The 21,677-nt window shown below is 35.9% G+C and overlaps 2 protein-coding genes and 1 long non-coding RNA gene across 4 annotated transcripts in view; 1 reads left to right on the top strand and 2 right to left on the bottom strand.

Annotated features, from left to right (window-relative positions):
- vcanb (versican b) overlaps positions 1 to 16,737 on the bottom strand; it is a 29,253-nt gene extending 12,516 nt beyond the window's left edge. Inside the window, exons 1-7 of the mRNA XM_051907807.1 lie at positions 16,549 to 16,737; positions 15,561 to 15,631; positions 13,633 to 14,043; positions 8,367 to 8,541; positions 8,133 to 8,260; positions 6,484 to 6,777; positions 1,001 to 1,747 (exon numbers count right to left, since the gene is read on the bottom strand). Of these exons, the coding sequence (XP_051763767.1) occupies positions 1,001 to 1,747; positions 6,484 to 6,777; positions 8,133 to 8,260; positions 8,367 to 8,541; positions 13,633 to 14,043; positions 15,561 to 15,624 (1,819 nt within the window). The 5' untranslated portion in view covers positions 15,625 to 15,631; positions 16,549 to 16,737. The remainder of the gene's footprint in view (positions 1 to 1,000; positions 1,748 to 6,483; positions 6,778 to 8,132; positions 8,261 to 8,366; positions 8,542 to 13,632; positions 14,044 to 15,560; positions 15,632 to 16,548) is intronic.
- Positions 16,738 to 16,941: 204 nt separating this feature from the next.
- Positions 16,942 to 19,153, top strand: LOC127520052 (uncharacterized). Its single transcript, XR_007932009.1, has 2 exons — positions 16,942 to 18,809; positions 18,972 to 19,153. It is a non-coding gene; the product is annotated as an uncharacterized LOC127520052 (long non-coding RNA).
- xrcc4 (X-ray repair complementing defective repair in Chinese hamster cells 4) overlaps positions 18,504 to 21,677 on the bottom strand; it is a 37,329-nt gene continuing 34,155 nt past the window's right edge. For both annotated transcript variants that reach the window (XM_051907808.1, XM_051907810.1), the window contains one exon: positions 18,504 to 19,790. In XM_051907808.1, the coding sequence (XP_051763768.1) occupies positions 19,676 to 19,790 (115 nt within the window). In that variant the 3' untranslated portion in view covers positions 18,504 to 19,675. The remainder of the gene's footprint in view (positions 19,791 to 21,677) is intronic.

Here is a 21,677-nt window from a genome sequence, read left to right as displayed (position 1 = left end):
AGAGAGATGTCCCTGTGAAACCATAAAGTCAATATATTGCAAAATCACAAGGCCCTTTTCTTGTTCAAAATTAAACAAAGTAATTCCAGCTACTGGTACATTACACATTACGCTGTGTGAAATATAGCCAGAAATTTTACTACATCCTGAAAGGCCTCAATAACATACATAACAAAATATACCTTTCCTTTGATGGACACACTAGCAGCCACACATGGTAACCTGATCTGTAGACTGGACGAGGTAAGGGAAAGTAATTAGCTTGCAGTGATTACTTTGCTGACTGATGTTTTAAAGGGGCTTTGCCATTTGACCCAAGAGACATTTGTCTGTGGCTTTGAGAGCTACACTTTCTCACACTCAACACCTCTGTCTCTCTCTGATGTTTTCCTAGAGTAGATGCCCCTTTAACAGTCTCAAATGGTATAAATGGGTCAACTGATTAATGTCGACCCACAGGACCTACAAGACAGGAAAACTGGCTGCAGTCCATTTACAGATGTTTATCAACATCATCACTCTTTCCAGCAACACTGGAAGTCAATTAAGGTCATGGGAAGGCATGGAAGATCTGTTTTCCTTTCCCTTATTTATGCATGTAGGCAGCACCGCTATTTTAGCTATACTTGTGGATGATGTAAAGATCTATCACAAACCAACTACAAAAGCAACTGCATAAAATCAAAGGGTCGAGTCCAGACCTGTTGTTTGCGAGACAGCAGTAGGCGTTGCGACAGAGCCAAATGTGTACTCTCCTTAGCCAAGATCTACATTCATTTTGCATCCCAATGTTTCCTAAACCCAGTCATTCATTTACAACATGCTGCTTTGGACAAGCAACAATCACAGAAAAACAATGCTGCACCAAAATATGAAAGGACAAGCAAAATTGGTTCATGTGAACAAGAAGTCAATGCATTACCATTCTTTCTCTGGTAAAACTAGCTTCGATATGATTATCGATTATGAAGAGTCATCTAAAAACTTCTATCTGACCTACCTGACTGATTTTGGTCCTGAATGTTGACAAAAAGCATATTGATGTCTCGTGGAAAGCCGAGGTCCTTCATGGAATCAATCTGTTGGCTGTGCACAACCTTTTCACTTAAACGTGGGGTTATCATGGTGGACTCAGCAATGACCGAACCTTCTGTAGTCGTGTTTGCTGTGGTTTCGTTCTCTTTGTACACAATTTTTGGCTTGTCTGGATCTCCTTTGAAGGTCGTAACAAACACAGGCAAAGTAGGAATCACACTCTCAGAAGTATCCGTGTCGCCGCTGCTGCTACCCTCAGCACCACTGTATTCTCCATGCGGAGTATCCAACACAGGATGTTTGATCCCTGCGGTGGGCTGACGGGGTAGCTGGATAGAGAATAAGGAATCTGAATAATCGGACATTTCAGTTGGGGTGGGGACTGAGAATGGCTGAGAAGGAGCCCCAGGGGGTGGCCCTTGCAACCTGAAGGTTTCCTTGTCTTCATAGTCACTAAATGTGGTCGGGGTTACCATATCTGAAATTGCCTGGGCTTCGGTTGGTACAACAACTGTGGATTTAGCATAAGGATATGCTTCAGGAGTGGCTCTTTCGCGTGGAGCCATGCTTGCAGAAAACATGGATGGTGGCTCTTCTGTGGTGCCATGGGCTGTTGTAGAAGGCATTGCTTTAATGGAAGAGATTTGAAGGCTCTCCGAGAGAATTGGTGATATTGTGGGTCCAGCTGTGGGTACAGTTGTGGGATCCCATCCTGAGAACAGAGAAAAGAGGAAAGATGTAATTTTGACCAAGAATTTTCAAAATACTTTTAAAGGTGAAGTGTATAATTTTGATGCCCCTATTGGCACCAAATTGAATTATAAAAATAATGGCTTGTTTCCAAACACTTGCCGATTTTCCATTGTTTAGCTAGTCCACCCATATTCACACCATTTATTGACAAAAGCTGACAAGTCAGATGTGCCCAAACAATGTTGAAAGAGCCACAGTGTCAATCTACAAATGAATATTTTTACAGTATATTTGTCTATATTAATTTGGGATATAAGAAACTATATCAGCTTTAAGAGGTGCTATTAAGGAGAGTACTGTAGAATACTTTTGAAGTTTTATTGGAAATTCAATCACAGCCATCAGTCTATTAACACTGACCACGTATGCACAATCACTGGCAACAAAGTCAAGATATTTTTAAAAATTTCTAAAAACACCAACAACAGTAGAATCGTCTAAGCATGAAAGAATTCTTTGGCTGGTAAAGAGTTATTTTGGGAAAATGACTTGCTATGACAGGGTAGAACTTGACAGTTTATATTTATTCTGAAACTCTAGCTTCCTTTCCAGAATGTTTTTGGCTAGGTTGCATATTGCCTAACCTCTTATTTTGACTCTGACCAGTAGGTAAATAGTCTTGAATAACTGCACTTGGAATGTTTTATAATATAAGTGCCAAAGTCGTCTCATTTCTCACAACGGATAAATCAAACCGTAACACTGCTATCTACGTGCAAGCTAACTCTGACACACTTTCACGGACCTATATAAAAATTGTAAATGTTGCAAAGTTAACTACACTATAATGTCCACTCCTGTCTGTTCATACACATATAGCTGCTGTGCTCATGACATGTTGGCAGACCTCCAAAGGTTTGACTCAGACTGTAAAAAATGTTTGTGCTTAGCAAGAGGTTTCAGCAGCAAGGCAAACCCATTCATGATGACATGTATGGCAGTCGCACATCTGGCTGTATGCAGTGGGGGTCCTAAAGTCTGAAAGTACAAGTGAAAATGCCTCCATTTAGCTAAATTTAAAAATATATATAGATTTCAGAATGTCTTAGTTTGTATAACTTTTTCATTAATGACAGCAGCACTTGAGCATGAACAAAACCCGACAATCCATGTTATCGAGGCTAGACACCATGTTTAATTTTACTAACACCATTTAATTTTTTACTAATAAAAATGAGGCTGTGAGGGATAGACATATATCGTTCAAAAGTTTGGGGGACTTTTATTCAGCAAGGATACCTTAAACTGATCAAAAGTGAAGGTAAAGACGATTTCAAATGCACTGTAAAAAAGAAATGTTGGTTTAACTTAAAAAAGTAAGTTACCTGGTTGTCTTAAAATTTTGAGTTCATTGAAATTAAAAATTTGAGTTAATACAATGGAGGCGATTGATTTAATCAACAGAAACTCAAAATATTATGTTATCTGAACCACATTAATTATCTAAGTTGATTTGACAAACGAAATGTTGTGATAACAAATCAAGAAAATAATTGTTTACAGTGTAAGTTCTATTCTTTTGAACTTTCTATTCATCAAAGAATCCTGAAATATAATGCATCACAGTTTCAAAATTGATAGTAATAATAAAAGTTTCTTGAACACAAAATCAGCATATCAGAATGATTTCTGAAGAATCATGTGACACTGAAGACTGGAGTAATGATGCTGAAAATTCAGCTTTACATCACAGGAATAAATTACATTTTAAAATATATTAAATATTTGAATATTAAAATATATTCAAATAGAAAAGATATTTTAATATAATATAATATTACTGTTTTTACTGTAGTATTAATTAAATGCAACATTTGTGAGAATAAGAAACATCTTTCAAAAACATTTAAAAAAATCTTGGACTCTACAAAATTAAACCTGATTTAGGATCTTAAGACAATACAACATACTGAACAAACATATATCTCACATTTGGAAAAAATAAAATGTGACGCCTATGCTTTTTATATTGCATGTTTTCAGAGGCATTTCACTGACAGTAGTCTGACTTATGAGACAAAACACTTGTTTTCAATAGTAACCACCAATTGTTCTTCTTTCAGCATTTACCGCTTTTAAGAATTTATGTTGTTTTGAGTCCGTTTTTATATTTCAGTTGCATAACGCTGAAGTTATGCAGAGTGTTGTGTATAGACAAAGACCCACACCCATCTCTCCTTCCTTCACTTTGCCAATTCTATCAGTCTATCTTCATCATTCTGTAAGCCTACACATATCACAACCAGGACAGGCAGAATATAAAATAACTGAATACTTATGACAATGTTATGTTAATCTGGATTCAAACACATATGAAATTATGAGAAAAATTCATTTTTGGGTGAAGCCACCTACTTTTGCTCATGTCAAGGCTATGACAGTACAACATCTCACTGCTTCTTTGTCTCCGTCTCAGTGTGTGGACACACAGCCAGCTGTTAGACGTTAGGGATGTGTCCTCTTTTCTGTGCAGCGCCTCTGATGTAAAACATCAGGCATCTTTTTCCTTTATAAATGGCAGTGATCTTGAAACAGCACAGGAGGAAGCCACATCCCCCCACTAGCGCTTGTTTATATATTATAGTGGGGCACTCTTGCCCTCCACGCTCTTTCCTGGCCTACTCAGAGTTCTTTTGTTTGTTTTGCGGTACTCTGCGGTAGAAGCCCATTTAAGAGAAGTGCTTCAAGACTGGTTACATGAAACAAGCCACGGCTAACAGGAAAGCCACAAGATCCCTGGAGGTAGGGGGTGAAAAGGAGATACCCGATGTAAAATTGGATTATTTTGTGTGGCCTGTTTCCATTTTCCCTATCAAGTGACGACTGAGGTTGTACAGACAGAGTTTAAACAACCCTCAGCAGGACAGTTACAGGGTTCAAAGGTCATAGTCATTCTGGGCAGCGGAACTGACCTGAAAACAGGTCAGTTAGTTTGCCGTTTTAAGGCACATATTTGAGCTTGACTTAGGACAGACGTTCAACAGATGAAATCTGAGGACCCCCTTGAGAGAACAAATTATTCTGCTTCCACCCAGCTAGCAGAGAGAGAGAGAGGAAAGGTCCGCTCGGAGTCACAGCTGTTATGATATCACAGCATAACAGACGCCTCCCTATGTGCAAAACAATAGTTGTGTGAATCTCACGAAACCTGTCAAAGATGTTACTATATTCCTCTGAGGAGGCACTGTCTCCCTCAAAAAAAATTAGAAAATAATCCATATTTCAAGAATAAAACAATGCAAATGTGACATTAAAATTCACTAGTTTTTCTGAAGTTACAGTGGGAATCCGCGTTTCTCTTGCCTCCCCTGTGGTCATTGACTTTTAACAGACCCCCTAAAGTGTGTGGTGGGTTTGGTGGGGGATAATTGAGAATAATGAATGAGAGAAAGTCACGTGAGAAGAGGCAATGCCTCCATCGTGCTATGATTGGATATGACTGGATCGTGCGATAAATCCCGCCTCTTGTTTTGTCACAGCTGTTATGATATCACAGCAAAACAGACGCCTCCCTATCTACAAAACAATAGTTGTCTGAATCTCACGAAACCTGCCAAAGATGTTACCATACTCCGAGCGAGGAGGCAAGGGAGGCAGTGCCTCCTCATAAAATTGGATGAGAAAAAAAATCCATATTGCAAAAATAAAACAAGGCAAATATTACAAAATGTGACATTAAAAAGTCACTCGTTTTTCTAAAGTTACAGCAGGAGTCTGCTTTCTCTTGCCTCCCCTGAGGTCATTGACTTTTAACAGACTCCCTAAAGCATGCGGTGGGTTTGGTGGGGGGTAATTGAGAATGAATGGGGGAAAGTCATGTGAGAGGAAGCATTTCCCCCATCGCGATATGACTGGATATGATTGGTTTGTGCGATAAATCCCACCTCTTGTTTTGTCACAGCTGTTACGATATCACAGCAAAACAGACACCTCCCTATCTACAAAACAATAGTTGTTTGAATCTCACGAAACCTGTCAAAGATGTTACCATATCCCTCTGATAGGCAAGGGAGACAGTGCCTCCTCAGAAAATTGGATGAGAAAATCATACATATTACAAAAATAAAACAAGGCAAATATTACAAAAAGTGACATTAAAAAGTGTATAAATCACTAGTTTTTCTAAAGTTACAGAGGGAGTCCGCGTTTCTCTTGCCTCCTCTGAGGTCATTGACTTTTAACAGACTCCCTAAAGTGTGCGGTGGGTTTTTGGAAGGTAATTGAGAATGAATGGGGGAAAGTCACGTGAGAGGAGGCAATGCCTCCATCGCGCTATAATTGGATATGATTAGTTTGTGTCATAAATCCCAAAAATATTGTGCGAAAATATTATTTAAATACATTACACACACAAATGTATATACATGTGTGTGAATATAAATTATATTTTCATAAAGAAAAACAAGCCCCTTTTTAATATTTTATATTATTATATATATTATTGGACTTTATTATCATATAAAATAAATATAATATTTAGTTAATTGTTTGTTTGATAGATGTTGCTGATATATTGTTACCATGTAAATCATTTTGGTCAACATGAGTTGATTTTAAAATGTGCAATATTAAATAAATGTGAATGAGTATTTTCTTGTTTTTTTCTTTTGATTTTGGGATGGCATGTTTCCCTGAGATTTACCCAGTAGGTTTTAGAATTCATTTTTTCCTCCTGAGCATTTCGTGCAGACCTACCTTTGAAACAGAAAGCTCCCAGTTTCTCGCTCGGTAAAGGAAATCCTGTCTGGTTGAGGTAACGGTACATAGTCCTCACACCCAGCTGTCCTTTGCCGCACTGAATTCTGGGTACAGAGATGGGGTAGCGGGCGCTGCCGTCAGACAGCCAGCTGAAGTCGCAGCGGTCCATGCCGTCCCTCCAGGCTGCATGCAGGTGACCTGGAGATGCTAAAACGGCGTCCTGTCTTTCGCACGCCGCCCTGGCCTCATCAAGAGTCATCTTAACATCCGTAGCAGGGAAGAACACCTCACCTGAGGTCAGACACACACAAAAACACATTCACTTTATACATATCACACAGCCTCTGTTTCAAACCCTAGTAACTGCCTATCTAGACAGCATTCTTAGGTATCATACACCCGACACAAATGCTAACCCAAACACAGCAAAATTAAGATCAAAGGTTTTACCTTTAAGATAAAAGGTATTTGTGTGCTTATTAAAGTATTAAGTTTTGCTTAGCGTTTTGCTTATGACCTGACTTTAGCTGTGAACATTGTTATGCATTCATGTCGTGTTAAAAAAAAATAAAAAGATTTTAAAAAAAAGATATTAAGATTTCTTCCCTTCAAATTGAGACATTTGCCTTCTAAATTCTCATTACTGCAATTAAAAAAAAAGTATTGTAAAGTAAATAATGATATTATTTTTCAAATAAAATAATAAAAGTGTTTATACATATATATATATATATATATATATAAAATGTCTAGTTATATTTGTTATTTGCTGTCATCACCAATAAAGCTGCACATGGATCTATTTATATTTTCTGAATAATAAAAATAATAATTAAGTATTATTTTATCTCAAATAATAATATTATTTAGATAAAATAATACAAGCATTTGCACATGATAGTAATATTTTTTATATTTTCTTTCTAAAAAAAGTTTGGGGTAATGTTGCTGTGAAATTCACCAAGTAAGTTTTAGGATTTTTTTGTCTTAGTATTTTTCTTTTGCAAGAGAATATGGAAGTAAATTAATGATGTGATTAAATATTTAGCTGTCTTCACCAATAAAGCCACACATAGATATTGCATCTGTATTTCTTTATCTATTTCTATTGATTGATTGAAAAAATTATTTTTAAACAAAAACTAAATTTAAAATTTGTGAACCATTAGGAATATTTTCAAAACGACATTTTCCATCCAATCACACATTTCCCCTCCAAATTCTTATAACTGCAACGAAAAAAAACTATTTAGGTTCCTTGCCGCTGTCGCCTTTGGCTTGCTTAGTTGGGGACACTTGACATTTGACTTGACATTTGATATTCAACAGTGCTTTGATCTGCCTGCATTGACACTATTCTTTTAAGAGCTGCTGTGCAGCCAAATAATGTACCAGTTATCAATGTAAAGCTGCTTTGACACAATCTACATTGTAAAAAGCGCTATATAAATAAAGGTGACTTGACTTGACTTATGAGCGTTGCCATAGAAACAAGTAATTTCTGAGTTTGAGCACGTGAACAGCTCTGAGCAGAATCTCCAAACTGTCATCTCATAATTATAGTAATTCTGACAAGACATGATCACAGAATGAGGAGCGCTGTTGGTGTATGAGAAATCCATTCCCTAGCTGATTTCTAAACTTACCCTGAAGTTTTCCTACATAGCAGTACACATCATACATTTCGGAGGAATTTCTGAGTCCGTATGTTCTGACTCCTGGCTTTAGTATCATATCACCATGGCAACCTTCCCGTGGCTTTGTTATCGGGTATCTGTGGAGAACAACCCCAGATGTGGTTGTCATATCAGCAATATTCAAATGTAGATAATATGATTTGATAGACTTGAGTCTGGAGCTAAAAAAAAAAAAAAAATCACCTGACGGTTTGGTCTGCCAGCCATCCAGCATCGCACTGGTCAAATCCGTCCTCGTAGGCCGAATACAGCTGCTCAGCGGTGGCGATGGTCGCGTCCACATCAATGCAGACCTGCTTGGCGTGCTCGAAATCTAAACTGTAGCGACTACTGTTGGCACGGTAATGAAACACAACACCTATGAAAAAAACAGAAATCAAGTTCATGAACCAAAAGCAAGAACAAAATTAATTTGATCAAACTTTATAGAGAGTGAATTTTGATTGTTTTTTTGTATCTAATATATTTTTGAGTACATGACAAGAACACCATCTACTATGAAAGCTTGTTTCCGCCACTGAATAAAAAATAAAAAAAGTAGTAATTGCGAATTCTGACTTTTTTTCTCAGAATTGTGTGATATAAATTCGCAATTGCGAGATAATTGTGAGGAAAAAAGTAATTTTTTCCCCTCAGAATTGGACTTATAATAAGTTGCAATTGCTTGTTTATATCACACAATTCTGAGAATATAAGTCAGAATTGCTAGATATAAACTCACAATTGCGAGAAAAAAGTCAAAATTGCAAGATATAAACTCACAATTGTGAGAAAAAATGTCAAAATTGCAAGATATAAACTCACAATTGTGAGAAAAAAATTGACCAAATTTTGATCATTTGATCAAAATTGATCAAATGACATTTATAATGTAAAAAGATTTCTACTTCAAATAATTGCCTCAACTTTCTGTTCATCAAAGAATCCTGAAAAAGGAACAGTTTCTACAAAAATATTAAGCAGCACAGCTGTTTTCAACATTGATAGTTATAAGAAATGTTTCTTTGAACACCTATTCAGAAAAACAGAACAATTTCTAAAGGATCATGTGACAGTTTTACAGTATTTTTTATCAAATATATGCAGCCTTAGTGAGCATAAGAGACTTTCAAAAATCTTTAAAAAATCCTACTGATTCCAAACTTTTAAACATATTTTCATCAATCTGATTTTCTTTCCAGTCAGGTGGTCATATGGTCAGTGTTAGATTTGACTTCATCTAACAATAAATGTGATCAAATGGGCTGTTTTTGTGAGGAATCACATTCGAAGAGAGCCGCCTTTGTACTGAACCCTGGAAGTTTCAGCCTCAACAACAAGCAGTTGTCTGGAAAAAATCAAGAATCCTTTTATTGTTCAGCTATTTAGGAACCTGCCGTGTCAAATACTGAACATGATCTGAATAGTAATCACTCTCACAGCATTACACAGCACAAAAGCAACGCAATGGCCAAAGGTGTATATGAATGTATATGAATAAAACAGCTAAAACTTGCAAATAAAATAAAATAAAATAATAAACAATAAAAAGATTTAAGAGCAGTTCACACCAAGACTGATAACTATAAAGATAACTATAAGTATAACAATATTAGCATCCACATAATCACACAATATCATTTTGTTTAAGTGTGAGCTGCAGTTTTGTTGTCCGCCACTTTAAAGGGTTAGTTCACCCAAAAGTTCTGTCATTAATTACTCACCCTCATGTCGTTCCACACCTGTAAGACTTTTGTTCATCTTCAGAACACAAATGAAGATCTTTTTTTAAAGAAATCTGAGAGATTTCTGTTCCTCCATTGACAGCTACGCAACTACCACTTTCAAGCCCCAGAAAGGTAGTAAAGACATCATTAAAGTAAACCATGTGACTCCAGTGGTTTAGCCTCAATTTTATGAAGTGACCTTTCCTTTTCCATCTTTTCAGCTAAAGCATGCAAATTAAAAATAAAAATTAAAAAGTAAAACAACAAAAAAGGAAAAAACTCAAACTAAACTAAAACAATATATATATATATATATAAAGAATATATAAAGAAGAAAAAATATATATAAGGTGGATGAATTTATGGATGCAACTTTTCCAAAAGAGGGTTTTACTGTCCACACTGTCTAACAGTTATGGCATGCAAATGAAAAATTAAATTAAATAACAACAACAAAAATAAAAAATAAAATAAGTAATAAATAACTTAACAATAAAAGAAGACTTTTGGTTCCTAAACTAGACAGTTTGAGTTTCATGTTGAAGTTTAATACTTCAGCACATATAAGCAATAGTACTAGTTATAGCTGCTTTAGCAAACACTAATCAGGCTCTCAGAACAGGCTGTGCCTTCAGACTCTGTAATTTGTCCTTATATGGGCTTTTCTAGTCTTTTTTTGGGTACATTAGCAAAACTGCTGGCTGAGCAGGCCAGGTTCTGAATGCTCTTTCCTCAGAGGGATGGCAGTGTGTTTTTTGGGCAAGCGCTACTTTTGAGTGGCAATCAGCGCTGTCCGGACCTCAACAGAGGGCATTGAGTGTATTTGGCAGGAAGGCACACAGCTCTCTACGGGCCTACAAACTCTCCAATACCACCGTCTCACCTGAGCCAGATGTGCTCATGTTTTACTGCACACAACTGGGCATCATAATGCGGTAAACAAATAAAGTGTTGTTTGTCACCTAAAAAGATCTTTAGCATGGTTTCTTTCACTTCTTCTGTTAGACGAATGTTCCAGGTTCTTGCACGTATAGCGCTGGATATACGTTCAAAACAGTGTATATTTGAACACACTTTAAAAGAGTAGAGCATGGCGTTAGCAATGCTAAGGTCAACGGTTTATTTCCCAGGCAATGAATTAACTGATTTGGATAAGAAAAAAAAAGTCACTTTGGATAAAAGCATCTGCCAAATACATAAAAAATTTAAATATTTATTCCATTTCCCAGTTTAAACAGTCTATTTACTCTTCACCCACCAATGTCTGATTGGGCCACACAAGATTAAAAAATATGCATGCCACTCAACATCTGCAGAGCTGTAGACCATAGAGAGTATGACGCATGGAAGAAGCTTTTGACACCATCGACCCAAGTTCAAATCCGCCTTTTGCCAAACTCGCTCTTCTCCCTTTTCCCATCACATATCAGATCGGAAAGGCATTTATTTTCAATAAAAATGAAGAAAATATCTAAAAAGTGGAAATAAAGTGCCTAACAAGTGTTTAATAATAAAGTATTTATCAGGTAAGTTTAGGGGTAGGTGTAGGGAGGACTTAATTTTCCCAATAAGGCGGGATCCATTTAATAATTTTAATAAATACAATCATTTATACTCTATGTTATTATTGCATCCTGTTAATGTACAACAATACTGAAGCGCAAAGGATCTGCCAATATTTAGAAGTATAAATAGCATCTAACAACTATGCAAAGAAATGCTACTTTTATAGCTAGTGTAAATAGAATATATTGCTATTTTCACTTAGTGTAAATAGCATCTACAGCTATGTGCACTTAAAAAAACCCTGAGGGTCAAATCATTTCAAACATAATCGGCGTAAACAGATACTGTCGATTTGGCCTGTATTGAAACCAGAACATTCATTTAAAGGTGCAGTAAGTGACTTCTGAGAAATGCTGTTGAAAATTTAAATCAACAGCTAAACAAACAAACAATTTTTGTAAATATTTGCTAGATGTCTGTTCTGCACTATAAAAAAAAAATATTTTCATGATTTGTTATCATAACATTTTTTCTTTCGTCAAATCATCTTAATAATTAATGTAGTTCAGATAACACAATATTTTGAGTTTCTGTTGATTAAACCAATCGCCTTCATTGTATTAACTCAAATTTTTAATTTCAATGAACACAAAATTTTAAGCCAACAATGTAACTTACTTTTAAGTAACAATCCATGGAGAACCATGGAGCCAATCAGCAATAAGGGGCGTATCCGCTCATGAAAGAGGAGGAGAGAGAGTGAGCAAGTGGGACATTTGAAAGAGAGATAGTTGAGATAATGCCAAAGAGGAAAAGGTCGGAGGAATATAATTGAAAGAAGGGGGGTGACGATCACACAAGAGCTTTAGGACCCACGTTAATATTAGAAAAGCTTTCCAGCACTGGAGAGACCTAAGCAGGAAGGCCTGAAAATGGACGCCAAGGCGCTTTGTTTCTGCTTGATTCGTGAGTAACATTGGTTTTGCTGTTTCACAGATCCATATGCTGTTGTATGCTATTGTTGTTGTTGAATCCCAGCTGATTCATCCATACTTGTGTGAGATGTCTGATATACCAGCTGTTACCTGTGTTATATAGCGTGTTCATTATTTTGGGGGCGGAGCAATGAAGGGAGGGGCGTGTTTGTTTGTCGATTTCAAATATCAACAGTGTCTCTCAGAAATCGCTTACTGCACCTTTAATATCTGACTCCATTTACAAAGCAAAGATTTACATCATCTTAACAAAGGTCTAATTTTACAACAGTAAGGACCCTTTTTAGCTTGAACTATTTCCTGAATGAATTTTCAGACATTTGTTCATAATGTAGTCATTTAGCAAACAAACAAACAACAGCAACAAAAAAAGCTTTAAACATTTTCTTGCATTGATTAAAACACAAAATATTCCCCCTTACTTTCTATTATTTAGAAACACAATAGGGCCTTGTCAAGATTCGAGGTAAATCCAGACTCTGAAAGTGATTTTTCCAGACTCTAAAGTAAAATAATCTTTCCCCCCTTGTCTCCTGACAGGAACGCTGTTCCATTTTGGCTTTCGATGACTAATTACATCATCACATGTGCTTACAAGAGTAAAAAAGCGCAGCACATCTGAGAGCCATTGCTGAACGGGTTTGCCAGTGGAAATCGTGGAAGGAAGGAAGTTAAAGAAACACCATTTTACTGAAAGTGATTTCAACGAAATCGTTCCTCTGTGTCGTTATCGTTATAGTTGTGGTGTGGACTGCTATTCTTTCATATTTGGAATGATATTTAGAACTGTATCTTTATCATTATAGTTATCGTCCTTGGTGTGAACAGGCCTTAAAGGGATAGTTCACCCAAAAATGAAAATTTTCTTTTTTGGGTGAGTTGTTCCAAACCTGTATGGATTTCTTAATTCTGCTGAACAAAAAAGAAGATTTTTTGAAGAATATAGGTAACCAAACAGTTGATGGGCCCCACTGACTTCCATAGTATGGGGGGAAAAGTCAATGGGGTCCATCAACTGTTTGGTTTTCGACATTCTTCCAAAATATCTCCTTTTATGTTCAGCAGAAGAAAGAAATTCATACAGGTTTGGAGCAACTTGAGGGTGAGTAAATGATGACAGAATTTTCATTTTTGGGTGAACTATCCCTTTAAGAGCTCCTGGTGACATCATTAGCGATTATACGATTGAACTTTGACCAGGAACATGTATTACTTTCAAAATTTGCATAAAGAATCACTGACCACTGACATCCAGGGAGACTGAATCTTGAGTGTCTTCAATGCCGTGCATGACCTCGCAGCGGTAGACGCCCGCATCACTGGCCCTGAGCCTCGTTATGGTCAGAGACGCGTCGCCCTCGCTCTCGGGGTGGCTGGGAACCGATACCCTGTCTTTAAACGCCTGGCCGATCTTGATGAACCCATTCTGGGCCACCATCACTATGGTTTCCTCTTCGCCCTCGAGTTTAGTCCACTTGATGCGGAGATGGTCCGGGTGGGCGCTGGAGGCCGTGGCCGCGGCAGCAGCGGTGGATGCGCTGGAGGTGCCAGTCGGGGGTGGGAGGATGGAGAAATGGCAAGGCAAGACCACCTGCTCCGCCAGGGACCCTCGGACCGGAGGACTCCTCTCCACCCTCAACCTACGGGCCGAGTCTGGAAACAAGAGCACACACACATCATATAATCTTTTGGAAGCTTTTACAAACACACACTTTGAAACAAAACTCAAACATTCTGTTTCCAGAGAGTCAATAACTTAGTGTTTAATCAATGTTTTAAACATGTCAGTTTCATAAACTAAAAATGTTGCAGTTCATCTTTCATACTGTATTATTGTTAAAATTTTTTACCTGAAATAAATAAATATATAAACATTTCAACATTTTTCATTTTCGTTTAGTTTAAGTTGAAATACTAAAGTAACTCAAACTAAATACTAAAACTTGAAACCTATATAGACATATATAATAAACTGAATAATAAATAAATAATATAATGAAATATAATATAATAAAAACAAATATAAGAAAAATTACAAAGACACAAAGCTTTAAAACTAAAATTAAAATGAAATTTGAAAATATTAAAATAAAATCTCATTTAAAATATTAACAAAAAACAATAATAGAGTATCAGTGATACTACAACACAGCAGCAGACAGGAAGTAGTCGTTTAGTACACAGGAAGTGTTGAGTAATTGGAGATAGGGTTTACAATGATTACTAGGGATGTATGATATATCATCATCATCATAACTGTTACTGGCTGATATTATAGATTTTTAATATATCACATAGGTTAATTTCTCCTAATTTTAATTTTATTTTCCTTTATTGACATCTATTGCTCACTTAACATCAATCTTTAAAAACACTAATATTTTAATAACACTGACTAAGTCTAATCTTTAACAAATCTCTAAATGAATATTTTATATAAGTGAATATTGAATTAAAATATTTATTATTAGAATATGAAAAACATTCATATTTATTAAATATTTTAATATACTGAGTAGTAAAAATACATGAATGATTAAATATGAATACAAATATTAAAACTTAAATATAATTTGTATAATAAATAAAATGAATATTAAAAAATTAAAAAAAAATAATTTAACTATTTTTAATTTATTATTAAAAAATTAAAAATAAACGATACAAGTGAATTTAGGCATTACAATATTATAATGTACGATATGTAAAATATTGACATTATTTAATAAATATATAAAATAGTTGTACTACTGAACACTAAAAATTAATATATTATAATAATTAAAAATTAATTATTAAAATAAATAATATAATTTATTACAATAATTATAAATGTAATTATTAAATATAATTATTAATAAATAATTCGAATATTTACACTATATTTATATATCATTGTATACTTTTTTATTTTAAAATAGATTAAAAAGTGGTTTATTTTTTAATTTATTTAGACAAAATAGTATACAATTTTAATTGCCATTTATCGATATCAGCCATTACATTAAAATGATTAGCCTATTGGCTTATCAGTACTGGCAAGAATTATAATATCATTGCATCCTTTACCCATTTTAAAAGTTTGGAGAGTCTAAATGAACGTAAAAATGAAAAGTTTATATAATGTGGAAGAAGTAAAAATGCCTTTAAAAAACCCCTTATAAACTCACCATGATGGGTTACAGCGCTGCAGACACAGACCAACCACAGGATGTGCTTAACGTCCAACAACATCTCAAATCTGGAAATAAATAAAGCTTTTCATTTCATAAAAGTCATTTAGTCATGAGTTTAATTTTTGCATGTGCAGCTACAGATTACTTCTAACGTGGGTTGATTGTCAAACTGTTTCTGTTTCATGTCTATGTCTTTGTTCCAAATCCAATAGGTCTTTAAACACCCACTCTCTGTTTGCTTTCTTGTCTCACTTTATCAATTCAATATATGGCTTTGCAGTCAAACAGAGAAGGTGTTTATCAAAGCTTCATTCATAGTTAGCGGTTAAAAAGCCTCCATCTTACTACACTGGACAGTCCTACTTCACTCAAGGACCATCCTGTGACAGCTGTGGTGTCCAAAACCCATGACAAAACCCTATCACACACACGCCCTATATAGTACACACTATTAAACACCAGAGAGCGATATATAAAGCATCTCCACGCATCGCTCTCTAACAACAATTAACATCGCCGTGAAAATCTTCAGTCTGAGCGCGCGCTAAAGCCAGACTACGCGTAATGAAGACAGATCAATCACCCCAGACGAAATTAAATCCAAAAGCTTATCTGAAAGCAATCCAAAGCTTATCTGAACACCAGCACCACTGATATCACACACTCTCAGTTATCCGCATTAAAGCACAACTGGCATTAAAATGACAATGACGAGATAATGATAAGTGGAGCTCCACTGAGAAGATGCCAAGCGCGAACAAAGCTTCAGGGTGACAGACAAGCTCTCACAAGACAACCAAATGAGAAACAAAGAGATGCACTGAGGGAAATATGCTCGAATATGAAACAAAGGTGAGCAGAAATTAAGATGCAACTGACATTACTTGTTAACGTGCAATAATATTCATCAAGTATCAGCATTGTTAATAATAATAATAATAACAATAATAATAATAATAACAATAATAACAACAATACTTACTTATTTTTCCCAGTAGACAATCTTGACTATTCCTGATTCTCCAAATCCAGTCCTTCATAAAAAGTGCCAATTTTTGTGATGCTCCAGCAGCGAGCAGCAGACGTCAGTGCTCTTTCTTCCCCTGGTGCCCACGAAAAGACTGAAGACATGAGCCGGCAGCAAGTTCAAATTCCATGTCCACCCATGATTTCGTCAGTTTTCAGAGGAGGGGCAGAGAGTGCCCACCCAAAACGAATCCGATACATCCTGCTGACTGAAGAGGAACAGGGATGTTCTGCGCTCTTAATCTTGGTGCAAGCTGGATTTTGAATCACCGATTAAGATAGTCTGAACGTGTAACATGGGATATAAGTAATTAAAAAATAATTATTTGTTTCTCTTCTCTTTAATTGCATTAATGCATTGCGCACAATCTTGGAGCTACACAGAAAACTTCCGCGCAAAGTCCAAAGCAATGTCCATCTGCTCGTAAAGTACCTGTAACAGCTAAGATAGTGACTTCTATTTGACTTTCCAAATTAAATCAACATTCGTTCTTCAGATTATATACACAGTACATTCGCATTCCTAACCATTGAGCAGCTCTCTGTATTACGCGGAGTCGCGCGCAAAAGCGCATCATCTGGTCTGACAGAGCAGGGATAATCAGACTGATGCTGAAGGTCCTGAAGGAGTAAGTGGTGGTTATTACGGGGTGTGAAAGTGACCAAATTACTCTTGAGCTGATGTGAACTGCCCAACTCCACTACTAAGAGCTTGCCTGAGTTTTCCACACGGGGGAGAGAAGGTACCGTTACCTCCTCTACGAATAACCTGACCCATTCATTAGATTTAGAAATTGCAACGAGTGAGATTATAAATCAAGTCCATACACTAGCATTCAAATGTTTGGGGCCGGTAGGATTTGCTCACCAAGGCTGCATTTATTTGATCAAAAATACAGTAAAAACACTAAACATAAAAAAAAAAAAAAAAAAAAATGTATTCCTGTTGAACACGCTGAATTTTCAGCATCATTACTCTTGTGTCACGTGATCCTTCAGAAATAATCTGATCTGCTGCTCAAGAAACATTATTATTATGAGTGTTGAAAATGTTTTTTTTTTTTTTTTTTACAGTGTACTTAAAAATAAGTCTTGTGACAAATTAATCTTCAAGTACAAATATTCCATGTGGCCTCTTTAGTAATATGTCATAAAAACTACACATATAATAATAAAAGACTCAAATTTTCTAAATAACGTGATTGGTGCTTACCTGTCTTGATGATAGAGTGGTCATCAGGTTCCCATAAAAACCTGTAATATTGAGTTAATATATATAAAAACACCAACTAACATATTTTCACATGTGAAAAGTTATCCCATTTCTTCAGGAATTTAAATCTCGGCAGTTTCACAAACAGAAACTGTGCAATGTGGCATCGATTCTTGAGTGATGACATGCTGACCGTTCCAAGATGGCGGGTGCACCGACATGCCTGGAGCGGTCGAATGTGGCATCTACATATAGTTCACTCACTTCAGTCTATAATATTCTGATGTGTATGGCTCGGGATCTTTCTTCAATGCAACTTTTTTTTTTTTTTTCTCCCACTTTATCGCTCACAAGGTGAAAATCATCAGCTCGTTTAGAAAAGTTACAGCACACATCTCTTCAACAAGCCGCATGCATCATTCATCCCAGCTGAAAAACCCCAGCTTAAATCAGTCTAAGCTGGTTGTCTGGTCGTAGCTGGTTTAAGATGGTCTATCCAGCTGGTCCAACTGAAAAAGTGCCCAAAACCTCTCTAAAACCAGCCTGAAGACCAAAAGATCAGCTTAAGCTGGTTTAAGATGTCTTTTTTCAGCAGAGATGTCCATAACAGCAATGGTGCAGCATAACTAATGCAACAATGCATGCAAGTTGAAAACGCAGGAGTTAAATGTATTTCGAAAATAAAATGACAACTTAGGGAATGAGAAAAAACAAATCTTTATTCACATTGATCATATTTATTCACACCTTACAGTTAAAAATGGACTAATTTTGCCTCTTCATTCTTCAGTTCTCATTGTTAAAAAGTAGTGTTCATATTTTTTTACTTTCATTGTTTAATAAGCTTGTTTCCACCACATATCCGATATAAACTCGCAATTCTTTTTTCCTTGCAATTGCAAGTTTCTAACTCGCGATTCTTACTTTTTTCAGAAGTATGAGATATAAAATTGGAATTGCGAAAAAAAGTCAGAATTGTGAAATATAAACTGAATTTAAAAAAGGTAACTGCAGCTTTTTATCTCACAATTCTGACTTTTGTTCTCGCAATTACGAGTTTATAGTTTGCGATTCTGACTTTTTTTTTCTTCAGAAATGTGAGATATAAAATTGGAAATGCGAGAAAAAAGTCAGAATTGTGAAATATAAACTCAATTTAAAAAAAGGTAATTGTAGCTTTTTATCTCACAATTCTGACTTTTTTTCTCCTCGCAATTGCGAGTTTATAACTCGCGGTTCTTACTTTTTTCAGAATTGTGAAATAAAATTGAAATTGTAAGAAAAAAGTTAGAATTGTGAGATAAACTCAAAATTAAAAATTTTAATTGTGGCTTTTTATCTCACAATTCTGACCTTTTTTTTATCCTCGCAATTGCGAGTTTATAACTCGCGGTTCTTACTTTTTTCAGAATTGTGAGATAAAATTGGAAATGCGAGAAAAAAGTCAGAATTGTGAGATATAAACTCAATTAAAAAAAGCTAAATGTGGCTATTTATCTCACAATTCTGCCTTTTTCTTGCAATTGCGAGTTTAAATTCTGACTTTTTTTCCTTGCGATCTCATAATTCTAAGAAAAAAAGTCAGAATTGCGAATCTTGCAATCTTTTTTCTCACAATTGAGACTTTTTCCCACAGAATTGTGAGATATAAACTCACAGTCACGAGAAAAAAAATCTGAATTTTGAGATACAGTATAAACTCACAATTACTCTTTGATTTTTATTCCATGGTGAAAACAAGCTTCCATGTTGTAGAGCCAATTCATTGTAAAAATACTTTAAAAATGTATAATTTTATTACTCCTATAGCTTAAAAACAGTACAAAAGTCATGCTTATCATGAATGGTGCTCATTAGACCCCAAAGAGGGTCATATATCATCGAACAGGTCGTCTGGATCAAGGTTCGCAGCAGCGGTGGCTGGTTTCAGTTGGACATTTGACGTTTTGCTCGTTTCAGCTTTGGCCTCTTCCGTCGGCTTCTCTCTAAAATTACAAAGTGAAGGAACAACCGTCAGCAGAAGGTGAAGGTTAAATGCATAGCAGGAGCTGGTATAAGTCATGACACTGGAGTAAAGTCTTACTGCTGCCTGATTACAGTGACCCAGTCAAACATGATTCCACCTCAGGCTGCTTAAAACAGGGTCAAGTCTAAACGCTGTACAGTTCGCCCTGCTTCATCCTTTATAATCAGGCACATACCATGTGTTTTTAGCATCATACATTTACTGGATAGAGTTTGAAGGTCACAGATCGTGTATCCGTCACTTTCAAAGTGGATCTGACACTGATGTACAAGGTGACATTTATGTCCTAAAGTCACTGCAGAACTAACTTACGTTGATGGCATAAAGATCACTTTTGCTACAACATTGTGAAAAAATTAGCATGTAAAAATGCTTCTTCAGCATTGAAACAAGAAATAAAGTTTAGCTGCAGAAACTCCCACAGGACCCTGTCTATGAGAGCTTTTCAAAGCGCTAGAAGAAATCAGGTCACAGGGAGAGGAAAATAAATGAGATTTATGGTCCTGTAAGCCTGTTAATTTCAGGATGTGCCGAGGATCATGTAGCCTTTTAAGCAAAGCTTGTCCTGTGGCGTACCAGAAAACACATGGACAACATGGCTGGAATTACACATACACACACATGAGAGAACGTTAGTCGGATTACATCACATCTAGCGAAAAAGTTACATGGACAAGATTAATGTAAACTCTTGAAAATAACGGATCTTCAATGGTTCAGCAAAGAACAATTTTTCTCAGTATATATTAGGGGTGTAACAGATGGTACATGTATTTGTCCTGAACGTACAGTACGGGCGTCAGTTAATGCAGTCATCTGATGAAGACAGTCAGTCATGGGCGAATCACACTCCAATCCAGAAGGGGGCGCGCAATAATGCAACGCAGTTTGCTAATCGTCACAAAAAGACAAAGCGCAGAAGAAGAACAGACGATCTACGGAAAAAAAAAAATCAATAAAACAGCTTGAGAATATCTCACTTAGCATTACATTTACCTCAGGCAAGTCATTCAGTGTCCACAGCATGTTAGTTCACTAGAGAAATGAACTCTAGAGGGGAGCGTTTCACTAAATATATACACTATATTAGCTTATATTCATAATATTTACTTTATCTGTTAGTAATGTCTTAATTTTTTAATATATGTTGTACCCTGCTGTACCGAACCTGTACCGAACCGTGACTTCAATACCTGAGGTAAGTACTGAACCGTCATGTTTGTGTACCGTTACACCCTATAGCGTTCTTGAGTTGAGATAAATGGTTCCTTGTATATTATATATATATATATATAAAATTATAAAATTCACCAGGAATCATATTCAGACTTTTCTGTACTGTCTCAAGCATACTAATATTTGTGAGCTTTAATATGCTTCAATGTGGGGGAAATGGAGTTCATTAAATGTTAACAGCATCCACGTAAAGCATTCACACACTCTTAAAGAGTCTATCCCTGGAAACTAACTCTTCCTTATTAGAAACAGGTTGGCATCCAGCAGTGTCCCCTCATAATGCGGCTACAGGAATCAGGTGAATAAGATGCTGTTTTAGCGGATCATGCTGAGGAGATTCCAGAAACTTTTTAGTATCCTGCTGAAACACTAAGAGCTGCTCTATAAAATACCACCATAATAACAATCAGGAAAAATAAAAATGAAATATTCAACTGCAGTGAGGCTCATTTGCTCATTTTTAAATGTTCAGGGAAAAAAATAATCCTAATACATTGAAAGAATATATACATATAAAAAAAGTTTACATGAATTTTAAGGATGAGGGGCCAAAAAGTCTGCAACCACATGGAAAATATGCTTTTCTTCATATAAATGCAAAAAAAAAAGA

The sequence above is a fragment of the Ctenopharyngodon idella genome, chromosome 10 (assembly GCF_019924925.1).
Source record: "Ctenopharyngodon idella isolate HZGC_01 chromosome 10, HZGC01, whole genome shotgun sequence".
Taxonomy (NCBI): domain Eukaryota; kingdom Metazoa; phylum Chordata; class Actinopteri; order Cypriniformes; family Xenocyprididae; genus Ctenopharyngodon; species Ctenopharyngodon idella.
Note: the sequence above shows the minus strand (reverse complement) of the source record. Positions and strands in the feature narration are given on the sequence as shown.